The following is a 27886-nucleotide window of genomic DNA, read 5'->3' as shown; positions in this document are numbered from 1 at the left end:
TTAAATAAAATTGGCGAAAACGGTGATCACTTCACTTTTTGGGCCAATACGGTGCTTCCTAGTGTAACCTACAGTTTCCTTTCTTTTGCTCTCTTTTTTTTTTTTTTTTTGTCGGATGGAAAGCATGAATGCAACCTTCAGTCCGCTATAGCGGAAAGATGAGGAAGAGTGCGCATGTAATTTTTTTCTTGGTAGCAGAGCAAGTACAAACGAATACGAACAAGTTAACGCGAGTGCTTTGAAGTGTCTCAAGTAACAACAATTATTGATAACATCCTTGATGTCTTCAACTTGTTAGGTGAATTTTGTCATGTCAGTATGCAATATTTCCGAGAAGGAATCTTAATTTTCCTGTTGATAGTAAATTGAGAAAATCTTTCAAGTCTTGAGAAAAACTGAAAAAAAAAATCATGAAGGAAATTTTCTGTCGAACAATATTGTGACGCTAGAATTTAATTGTATTGTAGGGGGTTGATATCTACGAGAAATCTAGAAAAGAGCAATGCACGGGTGGCGAAAAAGGACGCACATAAATGCGATGTGTTTCCTTTGTTGAAGTGAAATGAAATCTGGAAATAAAGGAAACAAAGGCCGTTTGAGACCATAAAAGAAAAGAGTGATTGCATTGAAAAAAAAAACCCGTAGGATACCCGTATGCTTTAAATTATTGTGTTAATCATCTTGTATATAAATGTGAAAGTATGTATGTATTGTATGTAAGTATGTTTGTTCTTTATACAAATCTACAATTTCAGACCGATCATCGCCAAATTTTGCATGCCAAACAGGACCGGCATTGAACCATAGGCTACTTTAAAAGTTCGTCAGAGCTGGGCAAAAAACCGTCGGGCAACAATGGTTCCTGGACCCCAACAGTCACTTTCGGAATGTTTACTTCGATTACCGTGGTTCCCAAACAATGCGTTTCAGACATACACATGCCTTTACAATGGTTTGAAACTTCTTTAATGATGCCAGTATAACAGTTTATTCCTTGAATTGAAGAAAACTCGGGCAGCGCCGGGTATTTTTGCTAGTGTTATATAATAAACGAATAACTTTGTGGTTACAACATACAGACACGTGAGAGTGATTTTTTTTTCATAAATCCGGAAAGAACTTGTAAAATGCATATATCGTTGCAGTATATTTATGTAATCCGTCCCTGACAGAATCGCGGTGTATTATAAATTGTGTTCAAAATGAGTTCCCGAGAACGTAATGATAAAACTAGGAAAGGCGTATTGCGTGTTGTAGGTTTTGAAATTAGTACGGTTGTGTTGGAGGTTTTAACATTGACAGATACGTCGCTAATGGTGCTGCAGCTGCGTTGGCTATTTCCTGGGAAAAAAAACGAAAAAAAAATGGAAATTCTTTATGTGAGTCGATAAAGGAAAAAGCTAAAAGCGTGTTCTCTACTCGATCTTTCCATGGCACTTCCACAAACAGCAACTCGCTACACCCGTACTCCTGCGGGTCTTCTCGGACTTGAACGCGGGCCAACATTTCGTCCTGCATTTACGGGTGTCGTTAAACTGTTTTTTTTTTAATCTTTTCTTTACCTCACAACTCTAATCGAATTGCAAATGCTAGACTTCCCGTCTATGGTGTTATGCTGGATAGTCATTCCGGACGCCATCTATATAAGCTGGTATTTTTCCAAAAGTTTCTGTTTCGCTTCTCGAAACTTTTGACGCTAGAAAGATGCGGAAACTTTTGCTTCGGCCAGATAAACAACTTAAAATCATCATAATATCATAATGCGGGGGGGGGGGGAAATAAAAACCTTAGAATCACGTGTAAATTTTATTATAAATGTCAAGTGACATTTATAATAACCCCCATTTCTGGGGGTACTTAGGAAAAAAAAATTCTGTGGTTTATTCTAAAATATTGAAGTTAATATATCGTCCTCCTCCCATGCCAGAAGCACGAATGTGCAAATTTTCATTTTTTCTTTTTAATCAGTTGGTTCTACGCCTTACTTTGGTATCTAAGTTTGTATCGTTTTTGAAACACATGCTCCAAACATTTTGGGCGCGGTAGCCCAGGTCGATAAGATACTCGCCTAAAGTACCAAAGGATGTTCAGACGTTTCGCGAGTTCGATACCCAGGGTTCATCCTTGTCAGAAACTTTCCTGACACTGGGGTACAACAGAAACGGCGACATGACCACAGAAAAAATTGCTCTACCGCAGGGAGTCCCTATCCAGGGGTTAGCGCACCAACCTCTCGATGAGTATAAAAACAAGCCTGCCGTTCGGAACCGGCAATAAATTGTAGGCCTGGTCTAATTGGCCCTTAGGTTCAGAAAATGACCATGCTGCGGCAAAAATGATCGATGACCAAACAATATATGTATTTTAAGAAAACAACTTCCATAGAGTAACATGGGTAGAGCAAACATTCAGAAAAACGTCTTTTCCCACGTTCTTTTTTTCCCCCCAAGGACATTGCACATTTCTATCATGAGGGGGACGATATAGAAAATAAATAGCGAAAAAAAAGGAAATTTGGCCGAGATCGTTTTCATCTATATGATAACTAGGGAAATATATAAAATTTAATCTTTCATACATATCTCCCAATAGAAAAAAATTAAATGATGAAATATGCGTAATTTATCTAGCTACCGAAAGAAATTAACCTCGTAACATTTGAATGGAAATTTTTAGAGACATTGATAGTTGAAATTCTCAGTTTTTGGCATTTTTACCATCTATTTTTTTTTTCAGGCTTGAACATCACATGCATTTTTAGTCGTAAAAATCAAAAATTTTGGTAACGCAAACTATTGATATTTCGATGAATTACCATTTAAACGTTACGAGAAAAATTTATTTCTGTATAACAGAGAGAAGAAAAAACTTTTAATTTTCTTTGATTGGGAGCAGTGGAAAATTTCTGTATTTTCTCTAGTTGAAATTTTTTCCAGGGTGAAAATATCGCGCCAGAATTTCCTTGGTTTTCTGATAATAACACTCTTCTTCTGCGACACCGGCGATAAAAAAAAATACGTCCGTAAAAGAAGGGTAACCAAAAAAAAGGAGGTTCCTGTTAAATCCTTTAAAATAAAACTTGATTACTATTTTTTGCCGCATCTGCAGGTTGACCTTTAAGAGAGGTTTCACTGTATTCCATAGTTTACATTCAGTTTAAAATTTTTGTTTCTTTCGAACACTCTTCGTGAAGCACACTGCAGGAAATTCTTGCACATTTTGATTTAGAGATGGTATCATTGGCATACTAATTCAGTCATGAATTAGGCCTCTCTGAGTACCAAAACAAAAATACTCAATATTTGTTTGCCGGTGTATGTATACATAACTCAGCGTGAAAAGTGATGTCTCCTTTGAAAGTGAGGCCTGTTGTGGTATCATTAAGTCCGAACTATAGGCAAAACAAAACATGTTTGACGAAACCAAAGCTATGGCAACGACTGCAATCAACTTCCTAAACGTAGTCTGTGCTAATGATAACGTGACAGCGCAAGAAAAGATCGAAATCGTCGTTGCCAAGGGGCAGGGACTTCACAGACGCCAAAATTTCAGACCTACTGGCTCTAATAGTAAGTCCACACGACGACTGAAGGAAGTCTTTCACTTCCGCCAGACGTCACAAATGTCGTCAAACGATACTTCGCGATAGACATAAATAGAAATTACAGTTCTTCGGTTTTTTTAAAAAAAAAGTATTTCACACGATTATTGGATTTGAATGAGTTTCAGGAAAATCCGTGAGGATAAAAACATGCTTCATGTGGGGGAATTTTTCTATTGCGTGGCCTCTTTGTATTTGTGTATGAATTCCATCTAGAAAATTCAATGTGATTTTATAGCGTCTTTGTTATGGGCATCTTTTTCTTAGCCACTCGTTGGGCATTTTGCCTGTTGTGGCGTTGTATTTGTATTGTATCTATAAAAGTATATTCCTATAGTTTGCGGGTAAACCAATGGAAAGTTGTTTAATTCATAAAAAGACATTAATTATTCACTGTATTAACTATTGCTGGTATGATTGATCGGGTCGGTTAATCGATCAATTTTAGTTGTATTAATCAACTCAATCAATCCGATTAAAATGTTTATTTAAATTGACATGACTCGTTTGACAAAATCGATTAGATGCCTTAAAAATTATGGTCCAATACATACGTTTTGGACAAGTGACCATATTTAAAAACATTTGAATGAATATTTACATCAAATTCTACGGAGTTGGGAAACAAAAGTCGATCTAACGGAAACTGATGATTTTTTATTTCAAAATCAGTTTAATGGCAGTTTTAAGCCTGGTACATACCAGAAACTCTACGCAGCTGCTGCCCTTGCAAAAACCGATTTTGGGGTGTGGCTACGTGAAAAACCGACTATCAAAATCACCCGCACTGTACTAACCACCTGAAATTTGATTTTTGCGCGGGTAGCAGCTGCGTAGAGCTCCTGGTATGGACCCAACTTTAGAAGACAAGATCAAAATTTAAAATTTATTGTCTCCACTGTGCACAGCAATTTTCGTATTCGGGAAGCGTCAACTCCTCTTTTCCTAAGCACCATTTAGGAGTAGTATCTAAGAAAACAAGCAACAGTATGATCAAAAGTAATTTCAAAATTACTGGCACCTAAACTAACAGATTTTATAAAAAGAAAACAAAAAAAAACAGTTTCCAAGTGAAAAAATTCCGGGGTATGATTAATATATGTTCAGCATATTAAACTGTTTCAAGTGGGCAAGCTTTAATGTCTTAATCTATTCCTGTATTTGTTTACATCTAGTAAATAGGTGCATGAAATGAACAAAATACAATTTTGTAGCATAAATTAACATTATATAGTTACAGAAAATATTCGATTAATCGTTTTATTAATCGATTACAAAATTTTGATTAACCACTTAAAAATTTTAATCGTTTCCCGGCCCTAGCATTAACCCTTTGACTATCGACGGTACTTTAAAGTACCACTCTCTTTCTAACACCCGTAGCATCCCTTACGTGTTGTTATTCTGAAATATAAAGGCTGTGTAATTATTATATTTATTTATAATATTATATTTATTTATAATATTATATTTATTTATAATATTATATTTATTTATAATATTATATTTATTTATAATATTATATTTATTACATTTATTATATTATTAAATTTTTTTTTCAAAATGTGGTAGATTAAGAGTTACTATTTTAACGTGTATAAGGAACACCTTTTGCCAAATTTGGGCACCAAAAAAAAAAAAGGGGAGGTTCTTATATATGAATAGTGCAATAGTTACCGCTTATAAGAGTCACTGGTTGCAAGAATCAACAGCTTATAAGAATTAAATCGACAAAACAGAAATCAAACGCAGTTTTAACATACTAAAATCATCGGTTATAAGAATCAGTTTTCCGCTTATAATAATCAAAAAAACATTTTTCTCTCAGAAACTGCCACCGTTCTTCTCGGTAGTGAGAACTCGTAGAATATTTTTGGTTACTCAGAAATTCATTTGGAAGAATACTTTTTGTCACGTTTACCTTTGTAGTAAAACCGTGCCATATTGACTGTTGTCGTTCTTTCCCCCCACAAACAGTATGGGTTACAGCTTTGTAGTAAAGTGAGCTTCCTTTCATTAGCGAATCTATCAAGAATTGTTTTCCAAAGTGAGCATAGAATGGAAAGAGGGCATGATAGGATCTCTTGGTTCAAGGGGCTGGTAGAATCTACTAGCATCACATAGGATCCTATGGGTTAGCTTGAGTTGGAGAGCGACAAGAAAGAAAAAAATCTGAAGAAGGGAAACGATGGACCTTCGATGGATGGAAAAGTTTAAAGTTTGGGAACCTCCGATCTAGAGCTATACGCGCTCGGACTATAGTCATGCCCCCCCCGTCCCGGGGCCCATAGGTCGAATGGGTCACCGGGCGAGACTTTTCAGGGACTCTATAGTTAATTTGTATCATCAAAAAACAAAAAAAGACGAAAGTCATACCAGGACCCAGGGCTGGAACCCTGTCTGCCCCACCAACATTTTCTATAGCAGAAAGCCTCCGCGCGGAGCTCGTGACGTCACTGAAGTTGCCTATTTCACCTATATTCATTGGATATACTGCGAAAAAAGGTAAAGATTTGCATACGTCGACCTGCTTTATCCAATGGCTACAGGTGAAATGGACGACTTCAGTGACATCAAAGCTTCTCGCGGAGGCTTCCTGTTATAGAAAGTGTTCGCCCCACCCTTGTAGGGGCCATGACAATAGTACAGTTACTGTGTAAAATTTTAGTCAGTCTGCATTGATAACGAACGATGTCTATAACGAAGGATAATGATATGCTATAGATATTTGTTTAAACTAATTTAAAATTTAAGAATTAAAATATTTAATGAGAAATTAATAAGGATCATCCTAATCTCAGCTTAGAGGCTCCGCCCCCCCCCCACGAATTTACTACCAGAATCCCATTCTGCCGAAATAACACAAGATACCATAGGTTTTTCATTCGCATAGCCCACATATGGAACTCATTACCCGTTGATAATGTAACGAAGAACACGATCCATCAGTTCAAGGCCGCCTTAAAAAAACCATGATCTGTCTCCATATCTCCGATGCTATGCATTTTAATTGGTCTGCTTACTGGTTTACTTTTTTGCGTAGAATTTTCATTGCTTTTATCATTTCTGAACCAGCTACTGTTGTGGCATTGTGGTTTTAACTTATCAATTGTATTATTTTACGTTATTTTATATACACACCTCTTTTAATAGTCGTGGAATATTTTTCTTTTTTTTTTACTTGCTTGTTTATTTCACTCACTTCATTCGTTCATCTGTTTGTTTGTTTTTGTGTATTTGTCTCCTCTCTTTGTGATGTAAGTGCCAACTCGCCATTCACAAATGTAAATAAATAAATAAACACTCAGTTCCTTGCAATTTACGATGAGAAGTGACTATGATGATGATAATGAACTAATTTATGAAGCTGATTGCGATGCATATCAAATGAGAATGATCAGGAATTTAATGGTCTCTATGATGAATAAAAAATATTTTTTTATATATATACAGTAAAACCTCGATAAGTCGTCACTCAAGTTATCCAGAAATTATGACGGTTTAAGCGGAGTGACGACTTAAACGGAGTGACATCAGTTTCAATGTTTATAAATTAAATATATTATTATAAATTCAAAATAATGCACCATTTATCAAAATATGAATTAAAACTACAATATTAATAAAATTTATAGATAATAAAAGACATGAAACGAATTTTTCAACTTTTTAAGCATTTAGTATTGAACTCACCGTATTATAGTTAAATACATTGGTAAATTTACGATTTATACCAGTACTTTTTTTTATTTACAGTAATCGGAGCAAATATTATAATAGCTAGCATTTCTCTACAACACAGTTTAATGCACATTAGTCTTAAATGTGCATAACACATAAAAAAATTCACAAATCACTGAAATTAAATAAGTAGTTCATGGTATAAATATGAAGTAATTTCGAACACGGCCGAATTTTGACTTGAAAGGGTCCCTGGGCAAGGCAAAACATATATTAGAGAGCCTTCTCGACTGGAAAAAAAAATCCGGTTTATCATTTACAAGATATTTTGTTTAAATTGAAGCCTTACATTAATATGGGGATCCCCATGAAAGAATTATGTCTAGCTCGAACAGTCTCTCAAACGTTTCAAGAACTTCTGTCTTTTCAGTCGAAAAATGAACTTCCTCGGCACCACCATCTTTGTTTGAGCAGTTCCGTTTCAGTATATAGGGCTTTTATGGTCACTTTCGAACATGTAATAGTGTTGTATCAAGCTTTTTCTTCAAAGGACACCATACAAATCATCCATTTCTCGCTCTCGAATTTTTCCATAGTGACGAGTTAACCGAGGGTTTAGTAACATTGTTATCTATGGAAGCCAGAGGAGACCGAACAAAAATGACGACTTAAGAGGAGTGACGACTTATTAGGGTGACGACTTACTGAGGTTTTACTGTATCTTAAAATAAAAAATAACTTCCCAAATTTTAAGCCCAAAAAATCTGGAGGTTCCTTATACACGATAAAATACGATAATTATCTTTTTTTTATTCAAATAAATTATCACATCAATAACCACGCTCGTAAATATAGAGACATCGACATTGCTGAAAAAAAAAATGTTTTTTAATGCCATAAAAATGCATTTAAATTGTGTAAAAATGGTTTCGGTGAAATATTTTGAAATTCTACCTCGATCGTAAACATATTGACCACTCAAATTCTACATTCACCCCGATTGCCAGAAATCTCTTCAGAGGTAAATAAAAAAAATAGAATCAATGCAACAGTTGGTCATCGGAATGATTCGTTGGGAAAGAAAACGGTAACAAAAAAACAACATGGAAAGAAAATGTTGGTCGCGTATCAATCACTTAAAAATCAATGCACGTTTTACGGAAACACGTGAACGGCTACGAATGGACCCATCAAACCTGAACAAATATTGATTTCACACCTTCTGGAATCCACGACATATCGATTTGTCATACCTGGATTTATTTAGTCGAAGTACTTCGAAACTGTTGCTGAAATTGATTCGGAAAATATTTACTACAATGGAATCTTCTTGTAACTGTATGAGTATTTCGGCTGTTTTTTTTACCAGATTTATTTGTTTCAACTTTAAAATTAGAAGCATGTATGTCCTGAAAAAATGCGTAATTATTTTTTAAAAGCGAGAAATGTTTATCGATAGAATCAGTGAAAGGAAAAAATCTCAACAGTTTAAATATATGTTACGGTAAATGTGAAAAATCGGTTATTATGCATACTCACCAATCATCTTTGTAAGTTTGATAAATTTATCCCTTCTACCGGAGATTATGCATAATTCCCAAGAGTTCGTTGGTAAATTTGATAAATACTGAAAATATTTTCACTTTTACAGGTGATTATTCGTAGCAACCAAGTGTCATTAGTAAATTTTATAAATACCTCAGATTTATTGCCTTTATCTGTGATATGATACAATACATGTATGAATTGTCATGTATAGTAGCCTATATCATATAATACGATTTATCATTTTTACCAAGGACGCGGCGCTTGGGAATTATGGATAATTGCCAGTAAATGTGATCATTTTTAATTACTTATTAAATTTACCAACGACACTTGGGTACTATGCATAACCACCGGTAAAAGTGATAAATTAAGGGAAATTTATCAAACTACTTACCGACTATGCATAATAAACGAATTTATCAAATTTACCGTAAATATATATAAAAACGGATCTTCAGCAACTTATTCAGATTTGGTTTCGGGATCCAGCGTGATTATCTTTCAAGATCTAAATATTGAAAATACGAAAATAAAATAGGCGATAGAAACGTTCCGAGATTTTTGCAATCTTTTCGTGCTCATAAGTTTTTTTATGAAGTTGCGAAGGGCAAAGATAAGAAACAAAACGATATTCAATAAAAAGCAGCAAAACGACATCAAAATTCTGTCTGGTAAAGAAAAGAAAGTAAGAATGAGTGGAAGTCATGAAAATTTTCGAATGTCCCAGACATCTTCTAGACGGGCAAAATATAATTAAAACCCAATCTATCAACCAAGTACATGACTTGATTATAAGTTAATGCTCCAATAAATTTAGGGAAAACTTTTCTTCATCATTTTCGTTTTAAAAAGTTAATTGAATTTTTCTTTAGTAGTATTTGATTTAACTGTATTATAATCAAGCTGATAAAAATTTGAGGAGGCAAGGCCGTTACTACGATTTTTGTGAATTGTTTTTTACTGTAAAAGTCGATAATTTTACTACGGGGTTTTGTTTTTTTTAACGGCGCTTTTGCCCTTTTATAGTTCCAGCTCTGTATGCCACAGAATACAGCGAAATCGGGATATAACGATACTCTGCAGACCAAGAAAAAATATCGTTGTAGAGGGATTATTGTTATATACAGAGGCAATTATCATCACATGACATCAAATTTATGGTGCTGTAGTCATCTTTTTCTAAATCGGCGTCGTTAGTACCACCGTAATACGCGGCTTTTGAGTATTTTTCACCGCAAAAAATTATAATTGATTAGTTGATAAACAAATTTCAGTTGTATCGCACCTGCAAAGAGTTTGATCACAATATACTTTTGTGTATCACACAAAAAGTAATGATACCGAAAACTTCATTAACACTTTCGGTGATCAGGTTTCAAAATTTCCTCGAGAAATATCGTTACAGAGGGTTTTTATCTTAGTAAAGGATAACATTGTACCGAGAGGAGTTTAACATTAGACTGTAGGCGCGATTCCAAACAATATTTGAAAAAAATATTACAAAAGAGCTTTGGGTTCTCCCAAACTTTTTTTTGGAGCGCGACCCCCTTTTGACAAGAAATTTATCGGTGACCCCCTTACATACGGTGCTAGTTTTTTATTAACAAAAACTAGCGCTGTCCCAAAAGGTGCTTTTGGTACGCTTGTATTATTATTGAATTGCTATAAGTCAGCCATCTTCAACCTGTTGCTCGCTAGCACCATGGTGCTCCATGAATCGTCAAGTGTGTTCAATGCTCGTGTCCGATTTCGTGCTCGCGAGCACTTGATCAATGGTTTCAATTTAACACCTGTAAAAATTGCATTCAAACATTACATTTATGCAGATTACAGGCGTAAGTATGTCCAAGTTGCCATAAGGGGTGCTCTTCGTTTTGTGATGGGTATAAGCAGAGCTCACAAATCTAGAAAGGTTGAAGACCTCCTGCTATACGTATTCGTGAAGCACCATGTTTGGAATTTGGAGATCAATTTGTTTTATTTACCGAAACTAGTTACGTATCTGTTCTCGATTGGTCATGGCTACGCGGAATATTTTCACGAAAACCATTTCGAAACAGAAACTTAAAGATCGATATCTTGATAATTTTTGTGTGTAAAATTTATAGTGAATTAATATGTATAAGAAGAATCAATAATGAAGATATCACGTGTTTTGGCTATCTACTGATTCGATTCTTTAATTCGACGGACGTCGCACTCTAGTTCCCGAGCGTTAAGAAGCTTCTTCCGACGAACTGTTCCGAGAATGAAATGAATCACCACCGTGCCATCGGAAAAGTTGCAAAAGATGTGCCGGAATGCAGAATGAGTTGTTACCAACTTGGGCCTTTTATAGGATTCTTCAAGAGCCTTGGCACGTTACGTCATTCGACGACGCACAGTGACGTCCTTTTGAAAAATCAATGACGTCACAGCCTCTGATTCATCGATTAGGAAGCTGGCTAGAGCCACGGACCCCTACAGAGAATTGGATCTGACCCAGAGGGTGAAAACAACAAGAAATATATGTATTAAAAAAAACATTTCCGTATCTGAAGTAAACGAAAAGCAGAAAAAACAGCTCCTTTGAGAAATCTTGGATAATGATGCTCTCCTTTTACTTTTTTTTTTTTTTTGCAATGCAAGATAAATTGACTGAGAATAAACAGAGATCATGAAAAAGAGAGAAATTTTTGTTTTTGCTTCGGATCTTTCTCTTGAGACACGAGGCTATATATCTCTCAGAAATTCAATTTACTTTCAGTGATGTAAGATTTGTATTTTATTTGTAAAGCATTTTTTTTTTATTCAAAATACATAAATAAATCCTGTTGAACTCTTTTTTTCAAGCACTTTAACAAAAGTTACTTACCGTAGACTTTTACTGTATTGCAAAGTAGATTTATTAGCAAATTCTATTGTCCCCTTACCACAAGCGGGACCCGGTGTAGAGTTATTAGTGGGGGTCAATTAGCCCCGATTTTTTTACTTCTGCGCGAGAGGGGTGATCAAAAATTCAGAAAAGAAAAATCATGAATATTTGGAAAAAATAAAAGAAATGCTTCTAGAATTGATGGAAATTCAGAATATTCAGAATTTTTTTCCAGAAATGATGAAAAGACTGAAAATTGATGAAAATTCAGCATTTATGAAGAAAACAATTCCAGATATGGTGGAAATTCAGAATTTATGAAAGAAATAATTCCGGCATTATTTCTTTCTTGATGAAAAAAAGCATAGTTCAAGAATTATTGCTTTCCAAATGAAAATGCAGATTTCCAGAATTGATCAAAATTCATAATTTATGAAAGAAATTATTATTACCGTAAATGCGGGGCCGGTGTTACCGCACCTGTCACACACCCCAAATGGCAGTTCTGGCAAATCGGAAATATAAAAAGGAAAGAATATATGACCTCACCTTATCTGCAGAGGCAGTTCTGAATTTTTGTCTTCAAACTGGCTGCAGTAATGAACGCTCAAAGAAGCATTTGCTAACATGCAAATTAACATGCTTTGCACATTATACGCATTTAAGGGTTAATAGTTTTTTTTTCGAATTTTTCAGACAATATGCGAAAGATTTTTAAGCAGAAATTTTGCCTTTGAAGTTCTCTGACATGATGGACTCTCATCCTGATAGTTCGAATCACGTTGATGGCACAGTGGTGGTTTGCTAAAGTTGGTTTTCTACGGTTTTCCAATTTCGAAGCGTGAATTCGAGCGCAGGCAGGCCTACAACATGATACTTACATAGTATGAAAGTTCAAGCATTTACCATCTTCACTTCAAAATATGAGAGAAGATAGCAGCACCAGCAAGAACACGAAACATAGTGAATCTCACAACATAAGTACGTTAGGAGCCACTCATACACTCAGAACACATATTCCAGTATGTACCGATTCGTTAGAAACACCGCAAAGGAATATGTACGAGGTTCATGTACGGTAAAGTAGTAGTAGTAGTATTTTGAAGATTTATCATTTATTAATTATAGTTTTTATTGCGATGACGTAAATCTTTTCATCTCGTTCTTTCTCATACGGATTTAACCCTTAAATGTTAGTTTTTTTTTTTCCACACACATAGAAAGTTTTTTCACAGTTAGTGACATGTACTGAATGCCGAAAAAATCACTTGAAAATCTATTTCGAATTGTACTGCTTACACAGGGCCTTATTGAAGACGTGCAAAGCCTCCAAAATCGCTCATAAAATAAATGTATTGAAGTAATATTACTTTCTATCTTTTTTGTGATTCTAATACTTTCCACTACCTTCTTTGTGATTCAATCTGAAGTAAGAAAAAAATTCGAATCGAACTTCAAGGTAAAAAAATATATATATACTCAAAACATACTAACAAATTAGCGAAATCACAGTCACACGGGCTTTGCAACAAGCAAAGAGCTGTTGTCGTTAATTGGGACATCTCTACCGAAAATTCAAAATGTAAAGTGGAAAGAATATGACCTCAACTTATGTGCAGAAGCGATTCTGAATTTTTATCTTCAAACTGGCTGCAGTAATGAACGTTTAACCCTTACAGCGGCAATCCCGAGATGTCGCGTCAAACTTGATCTGCTTTATTTCGGTCACTCCGAAATATCTAGGGTTCTTAACACGCTTTTATTTTGAATGTGGCAGTTATATTGTGCATTAGGACAATTTTAAAAACCACTTAAAGGGTTCCTTAACCCTTTGCACACATTCGAAGATACATATTTAGGGTAAATTATTTTTTTACCGAATTTTTTAGGCAATATGCAAAAACATAAAATTCAACTAGAAATTTTGCCCTAATGGTAACGTGTAAATTTTCAAATTAAAGAATTTTTTTGAAACACGATTTTAACACATTCGCATCGGGAAACGAAAATTCTCGATTTAAAAAAAATTGTCGTTGCCGGGAAACGTGAATATTTTTTTACACATATGTTGAAATATCTTTATATCATTTTATATAAAAAAGCATTAAGTAGCAATAATTATAATAATAATAATATAATAATTATCGCTTTATGAATTATTAATAGCACACACATTAAGTATAAAACTTACATAAGTTTTAGAAAAAAATGGCCCGATGCGAATGTGTTAAGACATTAAAATATTCACTGTCTTCTATTTAGACGAAATAATTTATATTCAACAGCAAAATATTATTCTCATTTAAAGTTGTATGGTTTGGATGTAACTGTAAAGAAAGAATGAGACTTAAAAATCAACTGTATTTTACAATCCATACCACGAAACTCGCGACCAATTCTGACATGTAAATTTATTATTTTGGCTTCGTCTGATAATGTGGAAATTATTATGTCGGTGTTACTCCTTGAATCTCCTATTTTATAATATTAGAAGGATTAGAATGGATTTATTTAAGTGAAAACTAATTAAAATTTTCTGGAGCATTTTCGAACGTAGCTACATATAAAATGGTAGAATTATAGAAGCTCCGAAGGAAATTTTGCTGACAAAACGGAAATGAAAAATTCTCATCCACGGTGTTATGTCAAATTGAAACAGAAACAGCTGATAAATTTATTCACGGTCATAACGAAACTGCATAGTATGACATTTCGGAAGAGTTTCTATGCGTGAATAAGATTATATGTTGTTTAAAGTGCTTTTACTCCCATGTCAACGAATTACCTACGATTCGTTAATTACATTGTTAGCTGAAGTTCTCTGTTTAAATGTTAATAAACCGGTGAATAGGATTTCTTTCGTCAGCCCGAATTTTTGCCAAGTTTTAGTTGCGAGATTCTTTGGTAAAAATATTAAAAACTGAAACCTGAATAAAATGTTCACATACCGTTATTTTATTTAAAACCTACTCCACTGATAGCGAGAAAAAAAAATGTTTGATAAAAACGATACCTCTCGGGTTGCAATGAGAGAAAACTAAAAATTAACTCTACGGTGTTTATTAATTTTTTTAATGAAAGGAATGTTAAACCGGTTTAAGATTAGCGCAACAACAATCGAATGTGCAAGTGTTGTTTCGAATCATATCAGAAAGCATGAAAGAAATCAACATATATTTGAGATAAGTTTCGAATTTCTGGTCCCGTTCCAACTATAGACATTTTATGTTTGAAATGACCGTGTATAAATGTGCCAAAAAATGAAAATATCCATAGTTTCAGATTTATGTGTAATGATTCTGTCACTCATATCAAAAATAGAGGGAAAAATCATTAGTGACAAAAAAATATCCTACGATTTTATATGAAATAAATATTACTTATTTTTCAAAATAAATGCCCTATCAGCGCGTGGCGTCACATCTTTCTGCCGTAAAATGTAACTTTCGTATATTATCAGTTTCCTTGTATTCCATAAACAAAAATTCGTTGAACACTAAATGTATCGATTTCGATTTCAAGATTACATTTATTCTGTAGCTAAAAGCAATAAGGGATGATGTTTATTACTTTTCTTTCATCAATTTCTTTGAAACTGTCCGATTCAAAACAAAACCCGCAACGTGAGGCCCACATCAGTGTAATCGCTGCAAACTATAAAACTATTTTATTTCGAAAATGAGACCACCCTGATACTCATTCCGAGAAATACGGTATACGGATAGCAAATTTGTGCAGCAATTAGTCGATTCCACTTATAGCTTCAGGTAAACATATTACACTTTTTTCTTAGACGAGTAATTGGATATGGAACATAACAAGAACCATTTTAAAAGACTTTTTGTCATTCGCAAACCGTTTGATTCAGAGAAAATAAATTTTATTTTGAAGGAAAAAGAAAGAAATTTCAAGTTACTCTTTTGGGTTATCTGAGTAACGCATTATTGTTCCTTTTAAAAACTAATAACATTCGGATTGCTTTGTTGTTATATTACCCCAAAATATTTGTAGGTTGAAAATATGCCCGGAAAGGATAGCAAATGGAATATACAGTCGAATCCCGTTTTAACGAATACAGATATAGCGAAAACATCTCGTTTTAACGAACACTTTTCTAATTCCTTAGATAAATTTGCATAGAAACAAAGCAAAAAAACCTGGAATTCCTTTATAACGAAGTGATTTCTCCGGTCTCTTGGAGTTCGTTATAACGGGATTCGGCTGTACTATAAGTGTGTACGGGGTATCACAATAAGGATTGATGTAAACCCCAAAAACAGTAAAAAACGAAACTAGCCTGTTGCGTTATTTAAGGAATACGTATTTGGTAGCATTTTGCAAATGGTTAAAGTTTCAGAATGACCATGTTCATGATGATGCAAGAAAAACTTTTGAAAAGATTACGCATCAAATACTATGGAAATTTTAAATTTATATAATCATTTTTTTTTCTTTTTTCCGAATGATATTTTAGTCAGAAGGTTATCTTGGCATTATTTTGACTACCGTACAAAGTTTCGAGCTGAAAAACGGGACAACTGAATTCTATTGCAATTAGTAAGGAGGTAAATTATGGGAAATATCACATGCCGTTGTTACACAATGAAAAATAAATGAACGAAACCATCTTAAAAATTTATATATAAAATAATCTAAATTATTAGAAAACTTACCCTCTAAATCAAGAGTGATAACAGTAGTACTCTCCATCAGTCCAGATGATATCGTTACGTTGGCAGTGCACCAACTGCAGTGGAGGCAGATCCACACTGCCAAAGCAATAATAATGAAATCTGCCATTGTACTGCAGTTACAAAACTAGCAATAGAATAGTCTTTCTGACTCAACACAATTTTTTTTCAAACGCATCATCCATGATGCCTGTATGTATAAGAATATAATAGATTCATGTGTTGATGCTAACTGCATGTCATAGTATATACCACGAGCCCTCTTTTATTTTTTAAACCAACTGAATGCTACCGCCCATTTCCCACGATAGAGTCAAACCACCCAAGTGCTTGCTCACCGTACGGCACCGCCACTTGCTATGCCAGTCAAACACTGAGCTTGCCTTCAACAACAGTTCGATACGAATAAAGAGGGAGAGAGAGAGAACATTGGCGAAAAACTGGAAAATTCCAGCCAGAAAGCATGCTTTTCCCGAAAAGCTGACGATTATGTGATGCTGTTGAAAGTAATGTTATCGCTACTTTTCCCTAAACTATAATCGTCGACAAGAATGGCGGGAATTTTCCATCCAAACAAAATTAAATTTTGATAATATAAAGGAGTTCATTTAAACGCGTTTTTATAATGATAAAAACTAATATTTCTCTAATAACTTTACTGGCACTGCCAACCAAAACAAGTCAATACCATTTTGTAACCAGAACAATAAGAAAAGCAACATTTTCTCTTCGAAGAACAATATAAGCCCACCGAGAAAAGAATGTACGTTTTTTCTCGTTCTTCTGAAAGTAAGTTATGGCCGGAGATATGGAGAAAGTGGGGCATGGAGGGCATTGCCCCCCCCCCCCCGGTGTCAAAGCTGGAGTCAACTGATCTAATGTATATGCGTATATATGAACTATTATAGTATCAGCACACCCCAGACTTTCGAGTCTGTCTCCTCCTACGAAGTATGTACACCAAAGGATACCATCCTTGGGCTGGGATTACACTATAAAAGTTTGATAAAAGATCTTTTACAAAACTTGAAAAAAACAACCAATAAGCCTATTAGTTGCATTTGCCAAGTTGTATAAAAGAACTTTTACCAAACTTTTATGTTGTCATGCCTGATTACAATATAAATACGGATGATAACATTCCCGTTAAAAAGAGAAAGACCTATTTTATTGCCGGATATAATTATTATTACTAGCGTGGTTTAGATGAAAAAAGGGAACTCTGCTATATGAGCTCTATTCAAGCGTTTCAAATTAAGAGAAATTAAATACATTGGTTGAGAAATTAAACATGATTTGCAACGATGAAAATAAAACTATCAAGCTTTGACAAGCAAAAGAGCAGCTGATAAAATAGGGATATGGCAAAAATTGTTCTGTATCTATTTAATCAGTTTTCAAGGACCTCAATAACGTTATTTATTTGCGTAATAGAACACGAAAGAATGTGGTTAGCTAAAAAAACCCATTTATTATACTTATGTTGTGTTAGTATATTTCACCTTAAATTTATGGCACAGAAGCCGCTGGTATATACAGGGTGACCCAAAATCGATTGATGGTTTTAAAAATGGAATAGCAAGAAAACGGTGACAGATATTAGTCATTCTTGCGGAATATGTGCGAAGTCAGGAATTTCAGATACGTCATTTATGTTGCAAGGGGTTGTATGGCCGTTGAAAAAAATGAACTTATGCGGACACACTGTGCCCAAAAACGCAATTAGAAAGTTGTTGCCCTGTATTTCGTAATGCCAGAAAAACGAAAATGAATGTTTCTAAGTGCAGTAATATCTGAATTCTCAAAAAGCAGAGAAAAGTTGAGAAAGAATAGCATAAATCAGGGAAAGAAGCGTTGTCCGTTAGTTTATGCTGTTCTTACCCAATTTTTCTCCGGTTTTTGAATTCAGATATCTCTATGAATATCGAACTGAGAAACGTGGAAGTTTTCTGTGGTCACCAAAAGAGACAGGGCAGCAACTTTCTAATTGGGTTTTTGGCACAAGAGATGTCCGTACAAAAAGTTATTTTTTTATTTTAATAACTATACTACCCCTTGCAACATCAATGGAGTATCTGAAAATTCTGACTTCACACATTTATATTCCGCAAGAATAACTTATTATTAACTTAATATCTGCCACCGTTTTCTTGGCATCCCATTTTGGAAACCGTAAGTCGATTTTTTGACTCTGTGCATTTATCACATGGAAAAATGACTGGAGAAACAAAGGTTTTCGGTAAAAATACCAGTTTTACAGACCACTGTCGTCTTAACGAATGGCCCACCCAGGCACCCTCATGATAGTGAGATCTAGTTACAATTTTCTGACGGTTAGAAATTTCATAGGATATGTAGACCAAGCCACCACACGGTTACTTAGGTACAATTTTCGAGATTGATTATATACATATATTTGCAAGCAAGTGCTTTCAGCTAGGTGATGGGCCCCCAGAAAAATCACTTCGCCAGGAGCCTATGATGTTGTTAAGCCAATCTCACTTTGGTGAAAGATGACAGTGGTTAAACCGCTTGGAGCAAGAGTGCCCAACCTTTTGGAAAGTGCGGGCCACTTCATTGGTACGAAAACGTGTCACGGGCCACTCAAATGATTTGGAAGTAAGCTGCGGTCCTCTTGAGTGAGCTGGAACTGTACCGCGGAACACTTACGGGATTTAGAACTGCACCCTAGGTCACTTAAGTGATCTATGAAAATGTGTTGTGGATCACTTAAGTGATATTCAAATGTGTGAGAAGAATGCTGGAACTGTGACGCGGTGATCTGTAAATATTCCCCAGGCTTCTTGAATGATCTGCAAATGTGCCGCTTGGTTCATTTTTAAAAAATTAGGTGTGAAGTATTAACTTCACACCTAAAACATTACATTAACACTTAAACATTTACGTCCGCAAGTGAGCGTGAAAAAAACTGGCCCCTTTAATGTGTTAATTTCAAGTCGGTATCACATTCTTGAATAAAAACAATATCACGGCCGGCTCAATTCAAGGCCAACAAAGCTAGAGATTACGCGACTATATCCGTCCGGACCTCGGGCGTGGCAGACACGATGTGTTTGGTCACGTGACACATTCCGACTGACGCGCTAGGAATGAACGCAAGGAATATATTCATATGCGTAGGGAATATATATATTCAATCGTAAGGAATATTTCCTCTAGGTCGGACGGATAAAGTCACGTGATCTCTAGCTTCGTTGGCCTGTTGAGTCAGTCGTGTTCAATATATGCAAGTCTTTCGTTTCAACATAGAATACGTGAAATAGAAAAGTGATTATAGAAAAATTGTTTCTTCAATGTTGGAAATAAATATTAATGGAACGGTACTAATTTTATTGTAGAGAGAAAAATTAGTTAACATTTTTTGAACTCATTTACAGCAAACGACCTTGCTTTAACGATCTGAGTTCGAATCTCGCATTAAAACCTCTATTAGTTTCTTATTATAACTCTGCAATTTTTAATAGAATGAAGCAACGACTTGGTACGACAACATTGCACCATGCACTTTTTGTTTCGATATTTTGAAAACTAACAAATAGACGTCATAAAAAATTGCTGTTCATTTATGCATTAAATAGTTTTGTCTGCATGGATTGTTTCACTTTAAATGCATATTAGTTCTTGAAAGACCAACTAGTTTTTAATTATTTAATGGCTTTCAAGAGAAAAAATACATTTATGAAAGAATTATACAGCAGCAAGAGCAAAAATTGCGCGTTGTATATTTCTCAAATTCCTAAAAGGGCATAAAGAGGTATTACGTGCTTAAGAGAAAGTCTTTTTTTTTTTCTTTCTGGGAAATGATTCCGTTTTTGGCAGGTGTCTCTTAGTCCATTCACAGTTATCTTTTGCTTTTAGTGTCCATTCCACATCTTAGAGCAATACCAAATAAGTGAATTGTTTTTTAGTTGGAAAGAATCCAAACCTAAACGTGAGGGAATTATTTGCTGGCAATCTGTCTTGGATGCATCGAACAAAAAAAAAATATTATATGGATGACTTGAATATTCACCAAGTCAAGTCGATAGTTTGAAGAATTTTGCGACGTTGGAGAAAAATATGTTCGCGGCAGAGGACTCGAAACTTGAAATAAGATATGTCATGCGATGGCTTAAGAAAGTATCAGCAGCCTTTTTCTAATAATATTCGATGTTTCGTGATTTATTGAGCGTGGGCTAGTATACAGAGTGATTCTAAATTCATGAGACAAACTTTAAGAGGTGATAACAAGCACTTTCAGAAAGGCGACATTGTTAGGTGAAGGTACCTAAACAAGATTTTTTGGTCATAGAATGTGTGGTCAAATCGCAACAGCAAAGGCGGTAGAGGGTGCTTTTAGAGAGTGCACAACAGTACTTTACCAAAATAAAATATATTTTTCTGACTGACTTGAAGTGCTGTTGAGAAAACTCTAAAAACACCGTCTACCGCTTTTGCCATTCGACTGCACATTCTGGGGTCAAAAATGCTTGTTTAGATGTCTTGTATCACGTCTTGAAATTTGTCCCATAAATTTAGAATTACCCTGTAGTGTTCGATCTAAATCTTATTTCACCAATGAAAAATCAGAGCCAAAAACTGCTTAAATAAAGATTGTGATTGGTTGAAAATTTGGAAATCGGTTAGCATGTGACCTGTACCCGAGATACAAGAGTTCGTCCATATAAGTCTGAAGGCTGCTACACACTACTCTGACGTGGTCCCACGTCACGCTAGAAAAGTGTGTAGTGTGTATAAGTATAGAAAATCGTTAGCAAAGATTACTGAAATGAATATATGGAAGACCCCCCCCCTTTTACTTTTGCAATTTAATAATTCCAAAAAACGCGATGTTTAAAAATATTTCAAATGAGATGGGTGAAATTCGAAGTTGAAAAACACGTACGTTAACGACACGCAAGCATGCCTATCAATAGCTTATATTACGACAAATAATTACTATATTACTCCATTTCAAAAAAATTACTGTATTACTCCACTTCAAAAATTGAAATTTATAACTTCGTAATCGTTATTGGCCAGTTGCGCATAGATTTCTTTGAAATGCCTTTTTATAGGTGAGCCTGACGTTAACATTAATACAAGTCTGAAATACGCGAACCAATGAAGCATTTTCTTATTTCACAACTAGTGGCTTCGCTCGCGTGAATTTGATAATCTGAAAAGTGCTCGGTGATGATTTCTCCCGTATACAATTTAAACCCCTCCTGACCTACCTCCTTAAGGGTTGAATTTTTAGAAATCCCGTCTTAGAGTGATTTCTTAGTGAGTTTACATCACGAAATGAAACTGTTTTTGACCAAATTTCATATTCATAGCTTCAGCTCGGTGATGATGAATCAGTCAGGACAAGTTATTGAGGTAAAACTTCTTTAGTAACATAAGAGTGAAAGTTTGAGAGGAAACAAAACCACAAAGAAAAATGGAACGCTTTCTTTTTCCTCAAAACACTGATGTGATAAAGTTCGGACAAGTAGATGGGTTGGCGAGATATTAACCCACACACATTAACTGCCAAATTTTTTTTGAAATTTTTGGCCGGATAAATTATATATATGCACAAAAAGTCGTAAACCTAAAGCACGTAAAATTCCAAAATCCTCAAATGGGGATCGTGGCAGCTAATGGGTTAATAGACTCGGCCGTGTAAGAAACTAAAGTTGGGCTGGGGGCGTATGCAGCAATAGAGCCCTACTTACGCTACCTAAAGTTACGTCGGAGTTTCGCGATTTTTTATGAAAAATGCACATTTCTCAAATTCAAGTACAATCACAGGATAATTGCTGAATTAAGCATCTGTCCCCGCATGATATTCACGTTTACAGGAGTGGTGAAAAGTAAACAAATTAATAAAAATGGAAATTAATTTTAGTATCTCCAGAGAAGTTTCTGCAAAAAAAAGTGATTTAGCAAAAATTAAGGAATCAAAAAATAGTGGTGTCAAAGTTTCAGAATCGATGAACATTCAGAATTTATGAAAGCTTAAAATTTTGGCATATACATTTGACACTAGTTAATTTAGTATAGATGAGCGATGTCAAAATCATGCATTAACTTTCATTAATGCATGATTTTGACATCGCTCAACTTTCATTAATGCATGATTTTGACATCGCTCAACTCCAGAACTTGTGATGAAAAATTATTTCGCAAAAATTAGGAAATAAAATAATGCAGTCGACAAAAACTTCATTTCGTGAGTGTTCCTTATACACCCGTTTAACCTGTAAATTATGAGTTATATTTTTTTACGAGTCAAAAGTTTCTCATTTCATCTAGCAGAAGCTAGTTGAGATTTGTTGATTGCAGCAATATATATTGCGAACGAAAGGCAAAATCTAACTAGAACAGACTTTTTTTTCTAAGCTCTTTCGAAAGCTACAAGGGCATTTTCGAAATGGGTAATTAAAAATTTTGAACTTTGCCAAATCTTTCAGCACTTGTAACTCCCTATTAAATTCAGATATTTCAGTGAAATTTATGTCACATTTGGGAAACAAATCCTATACGTACTTAGTTTGAGAGTAGATTTATCAAACTCTTCATGGGGTTTTTCAGACTTGCATTTCCCCCCCATAAATGGGAAAACTGATTAGTTTTTTTTCATGTTCACTTGGGATCACACCCTTTCGTTTGGTGAAAGTGTTCACCCTGTATATGTAGTTATTGAATATATTTAATTCAAGTTTTGCAGGACTGAAAAGTGATTAGTGAAATTTCACCAACATCCTTTTTGATCATACATAGAAGTGAATTTCTACATTTTCAAATATGATGCGGCTTCAAACTCGAATGTGCAACATACTTAGGTTTTAACTTACAGCGTTGTATTTTAAAAGTTAGAATACATGCGATGAAACCTCTTCAAAAATCTTGCTTATAGTCTAATGTTAACTTGATACGATATCTTTCAACTATGGTAAATACTCTTACGTTCTTTAAATTTAAACTGCTACAAGTGACCGACCGCTCAAAATAGTCTTGTTTTCGTTCTACCCGGGGCATTTAATAACATTTTGCAACACCTGATCACTAGTGTTAAGTTCCCACGTCGCTACTCTAAGGTGTCCAGTGTACGGGACATTTACTTTGAAAAATTCCGACGTAACCAATTAAAATTTCTCAACGATCTTATAATCTCGCCTTCTAACGATGCAGAAGTGTCAACAGCATAAGTTTGATACAAGACTGCGATATATCAATTTAAATACCCATAGGAATGTTTCAATAAGACTAAAAATTGAGATGCCAAGTTTTCAAACAATTCATAGATATGAACAAAAATTCACTCCAATTTATTGATAGCATTACATTTTAATAGTTAGTTTGATCTCCTGATCCGGAAGGCTCTAATGAAGGTACGCACAAGGCGATACGATTTCTCGTCACAAGTTGAGAATGACGCCTTGCAGCTGCCCAAGCCATTTTTCTGACCCGCCATAAGAATGTCCTTATATGTGGATGACAGCTTGTTCCTTTCAAGCACACGCAGTGAACTGAAAGGAAAATTTAAATATTCTACAATTCATTACCAATTTATTACAATGAACCAACAAAAGTCAAGTTCTAATATTCAACTATGTTCCATTTGAAAAATTATCTGCTCTAACTCGCATAATTAAAGTTTGTATCATGAAAAAAAAATTTACATTGTTCATTGTAAGAAATACCGCAAGTAGTCAAAGAACACGGGCAGAATACACGATCGTTAAAACGGCTTTCGATTTAAGTCACGTTTACAGCCTAATGAGCTCGACGTTAAAATCCAATCCTCAAAAAGCATTTTTTAAATGCCTTTGAATTTTCTTACATGAAAGCTCAAAAATAAACTTAATCTCAAACCTATAAATATTTCAATACAAACGGATATTGTCAACACTAAGTCTACTGAATTCTATATTTTGAACCGTTAAGTTCGATTTCTTATGAAACTAACGGTACAAAATATAAGAAAAATTTTAAGTTTAAAATTTTTCAATGAATCGAGAGTAAATTGAGTTTCATACTTCGTTAAAAATTTGGCAATAAATCAAGATGTTTGGCAAACTAACATTTAGTCCGACACTTTAAATAAGATTGAAGCGAATTAAAAATTCAATTAAGCTGCAGTTTACAGATAGATCAAGCTTCGTGGATATGTAACGTAAATCCATCCGTTCTATAGTACTCTAATGCATCAAAGCAAGTTTTAGAAGATGAACTTGTAGTAATAAGTTAACTTTAATTATGAATCGTTGTCCAGATCACCCAAAGTGGTGGGAGATGTATATTCTTTAAAGACTGCCACGGTTTCATTGCAAACGAGACTGCTTTATTCTTTACAATTGAAAAAGTTGCAATACGCACTTTTTGTACGCAAGTCATTTTCTATTCAGATTTTATATTTTGCATATGCAAAAACACCCCAAAATGAATTTTTTCGGAACAAAATTTCTATACTATTTTAATTATATATACGGCGCGCTGGCCATAATTTGACTAAGCGACACGCAAACAATTCAAGACTGCTTAAATTAGGCTCATACATGACACTAAAGATAAGACTAAAAAATATTTTCAAATTTTGTCGACACGAAGTCAATTCAATGAAAGTAATTTATTTTACTTTCAAATAGTTTCATGGAAGGCAATTCATCGTCTCTGAATAGCACTTATTCGGAAGTTAGCTTCTGACGCACCGTTTGAGGGGGGGGGGAAACAGCAGTACGAGAACCGAAATTAGTGACAATATAACTGATTCGAGAAACTAAGTAAACCCGACAGGATCCATTAAGAAATTCCAGAATATGACGAGCATGTTCAGCATATTAAATGGCTTCAAGTGAGCGGCCTTCATTACTTAATCTACGATTACAGTAGACTCGTTAGAGATTTTTGGGATATTCTTAGACCATAGAAAATATGTCACTACGTGCGCAGAAGTTTATATTTTAATGGGCTCCCATTAGCCTCCGGCGATTTCGATAATACGGCACTGGTCCGATATGTGCCAGAGATTAGCGAGATCCATCTACATTAGCACCCATCCCCTCTGGATAGGAGCGTAGAATGAATATGGTATGACAATTATATACTATATAGGCTGTCATTGTTTGCAGGGTGGATATCTAACCGTTAACTTTAGAAAACTTAATTACTAAAAGCATGTAATGACGTGCCGTTACTTAAGATCTGGAAGATTTAGGAGTCATTATAAGGTTAAATTCCTTCAGTCCCCGAGTGCTCAGAAACCCAATTAGAAAGTTACCGCTTCTCCTGATGGCAACAAAAACCGTTTCTAATTGCAACATTCACCGAGATAGAATTCAAAAATTGGGAATAGCATTTAACGCTACTTCCCCAGTTTTTCGAATATCTGAACGTTGCACTTAGAAACGTTGAATTTTTTGTTGGCATCAGGAGAGCCATATAGCAACAACTTTTTAATTGGGTAATAACACGTAACTAAAAAGTAAATTCATTTTCTTGTGTACGACCCCTGAAATAAATTGAGATTTTAACTAAGTCATTTGAAACTTTGTAATTAAACGTATATTTATTAAGTCAGCGGTTACAGACGCACTGCACAATTTTGGACAGCCCTTATAGTTACCAATATCAAGTTTGCTACGAACGATTGGCATTTGAAGATATTCGACAAAAATTCCATCAGTCATTCGATTATTTGATTAATTAGTTGAAAATTTTGCCCGATTGCCAACCCTAGTCGGAAGCAATTCTGAATATTTCGGAGACTAATCAATTTAAGACTTTTTGTAAACTCGATAATTCATAGACTAAATGTTTAGCTTACCTTATTACCTCCTTGACATTATGGCCCAATCCTTCGATCACTTTCGGATTTGCTCCGATTTCACAAACCAAGCGGGATATGCATTTGTTCGCATCCACTCTATTCAGGACTCCAAAGAAATTTTCTATTTCCGTTGGTGTTGCTTCACGAATGTTGAAAGATGTTGGAATGTTTGGACCACGTCTCTTCGAAAACCGTTGAGTGGTGCTCCTCTGGGAAATTGGTTTAGCTCTGTACTGGTCTGGAAATCTTTCGTATTGAGGAAAATTGAAGCCAAGGAATGGATACCTCTGTAAAGTGTCAATCGGCGACGCCAACAGGCTTCCTCCATCGCCTACTCCCAGATAACCAAGCATATTTAACAATTTCGTTCCAACAGCTAATTTAGCTGCCATCATCGCCGCTGGACCCATAATGCCTGGTACCCCTAGAGGGGATAACACAAGCGCCGGGACAGTCAAGATTGCATTGGTTAAGCCAAGTGCTGCTACAACTAACAGTAAACTGTAGAGTCCCATTTCTCCTGAAAAGAAAAAAAATAGTTACTTCCAAATCAAACTTTGCATTCAAGAATATATAAAAAAAAAAAAAAAACCCCACCATAACTTTTGGTTTTAAAACATTAATATTGGTCAGTCATTATCTCAACTAATAAAATACTGACGATTAGCAAAATGAGCATGAAATGTTTAAAACAGCATTAGTGTTACGCCTAACACTACTCAACTTCGAAATCTCTAGTTTTTATCAGATCAGAGTAATTTATAAGTGTTACTGATAATTCGATTTCAAAAATCGCACTTTAGGGAAAGATCGACTACGCAACACGAGAACGTTAATTACAACGTAAAATTCAATCAATTTCAAGAAGAACAAGATAATCCTTGACGAAAATAAAGTTTACCGAAGCCTGGATTAAATTATTAGTCAAGATTCAAGCAGCACTAAACGGAGAACACTGTGAAGTAACGTGCTGAGAAGCAACTCTTCAAGTACTATACTGTAAGGACACTACGTCATATTTTCAAGTGCGACAGTGTTTTGCATGCTCACATGAGGTAGAGACATATACTTCTGATTAAATTATACACTTTAGAAAAGGCTGCCTACCTGCCACGTCAATCGTAAATCTAAAATATTTTTAACTATGGCTTGAAGCAATACTTAGTCTCATTTTCCAGGAATACAGCTGAATAGAAATTAAAAAAATATGCAATTGTGTGTGTGTTGATGAAGAAAATTTAATGAAAATTAAATTAATACCGGCATTGTGGAAGTAAATATGCTAAAAATTGATGATTTTAGACTTTGAAGTTTTTGTAACCGATTTTTATGCATTTAAACTGTTTATGGAAAAACAAATTTAGCGTCATGTTGCAATATTAAAAAAGAAAACTAATCATATGTTGTATATATAATTTTCGTAGTTGGTAATTTTCTCTCTCACGTTTGAGAAAGGCAATTTTTTTGAACCATAATTATCTAGCGTGAAAATATTTTCCATTCGTAACATTTTATCAGTACGAAATTCGTAGGAGGCTTTTCGAATACAGACGTCATAATCATCATCAGCATCACTCTGAAGGACAAACACTGGATGATCCCCATAGAGATTAACGTTAAAATTGCCGATTTTACTGTAGAAATGCGGGAATTTGGTTTGGTTTTCAATCACATCAATAATTTTTGAAGTTTAA

At 34.8% G+C, this 27886-nt stretch overlaps 2 protein-coding genes across 2 annotated transcripts in view; both read right to left on the bottom strand.

The window, feature by feature from the left end:
* LOC149065733 (uncharacterized) overlaps window positions 1-16759 on the bottom strand; it is a 42143-nt gene extending 25384 nt beyond the window's left edge. Inside the window, exon 1 of the mRNA XM_089253709.1 lies at window positions 16358-16759. Within this exon, the coding sequence (XP_089109835.1) occupies window positions 16358-16484 (127 nt within the window). The 5' untranslated portion in view covers window positions 16485-16759. The remainder of the gene's footprint in view (window positions 1-16357) is intronic.
* A 6890-nt stretch (window positions 16760-23649) lies between these two features.
* Window positions 23650-27138, bottom strand: LOC149065732 (uncharacterized). The gene is made up of 3 exons (XM_089253788.1): window positions 27094-27138; window positions 26190-26712; window positions 23650-23892 (listed from the first exon to the last, which is right to left on the bottom strand). Exons 2-3 carry the CDS (start codon window positions 26705-26707, stop codon window positions 23718-23720), a joined length of 693 nt encoding a protein of 230 aa, XP_089109914.1. The 5' UTR covers window positions 26708-26712; window positions 27094-27138; the 3' UTR covers window positions 23650-23717.
* Between the last annotated feature and the right edge of the window lie 748 nt (window positions 27139-27886).

The sequence above is a fragment of the Pholcus phalangioides genome, unplaced genomic scaffold (assembly GCF_987345545.1).
Source record: "Pholcus phalangioides strain wild (caught in Gottingen) unplaced genomic scaffold, Ppha-v1.0 ptg000039l_1, whole genome shotgun sequence".
NCBI lineage: Eukaryota > Metazoa > Arthropoda > Arachnida > Araneae > Pholcidae > Pholcus > Pholcus phalangioides.
The sequence above is the reverse complement of the archived record's forward strand: the minus strand, read 5'-3'. Positions and strand labels throughout refer to the sequence as shown.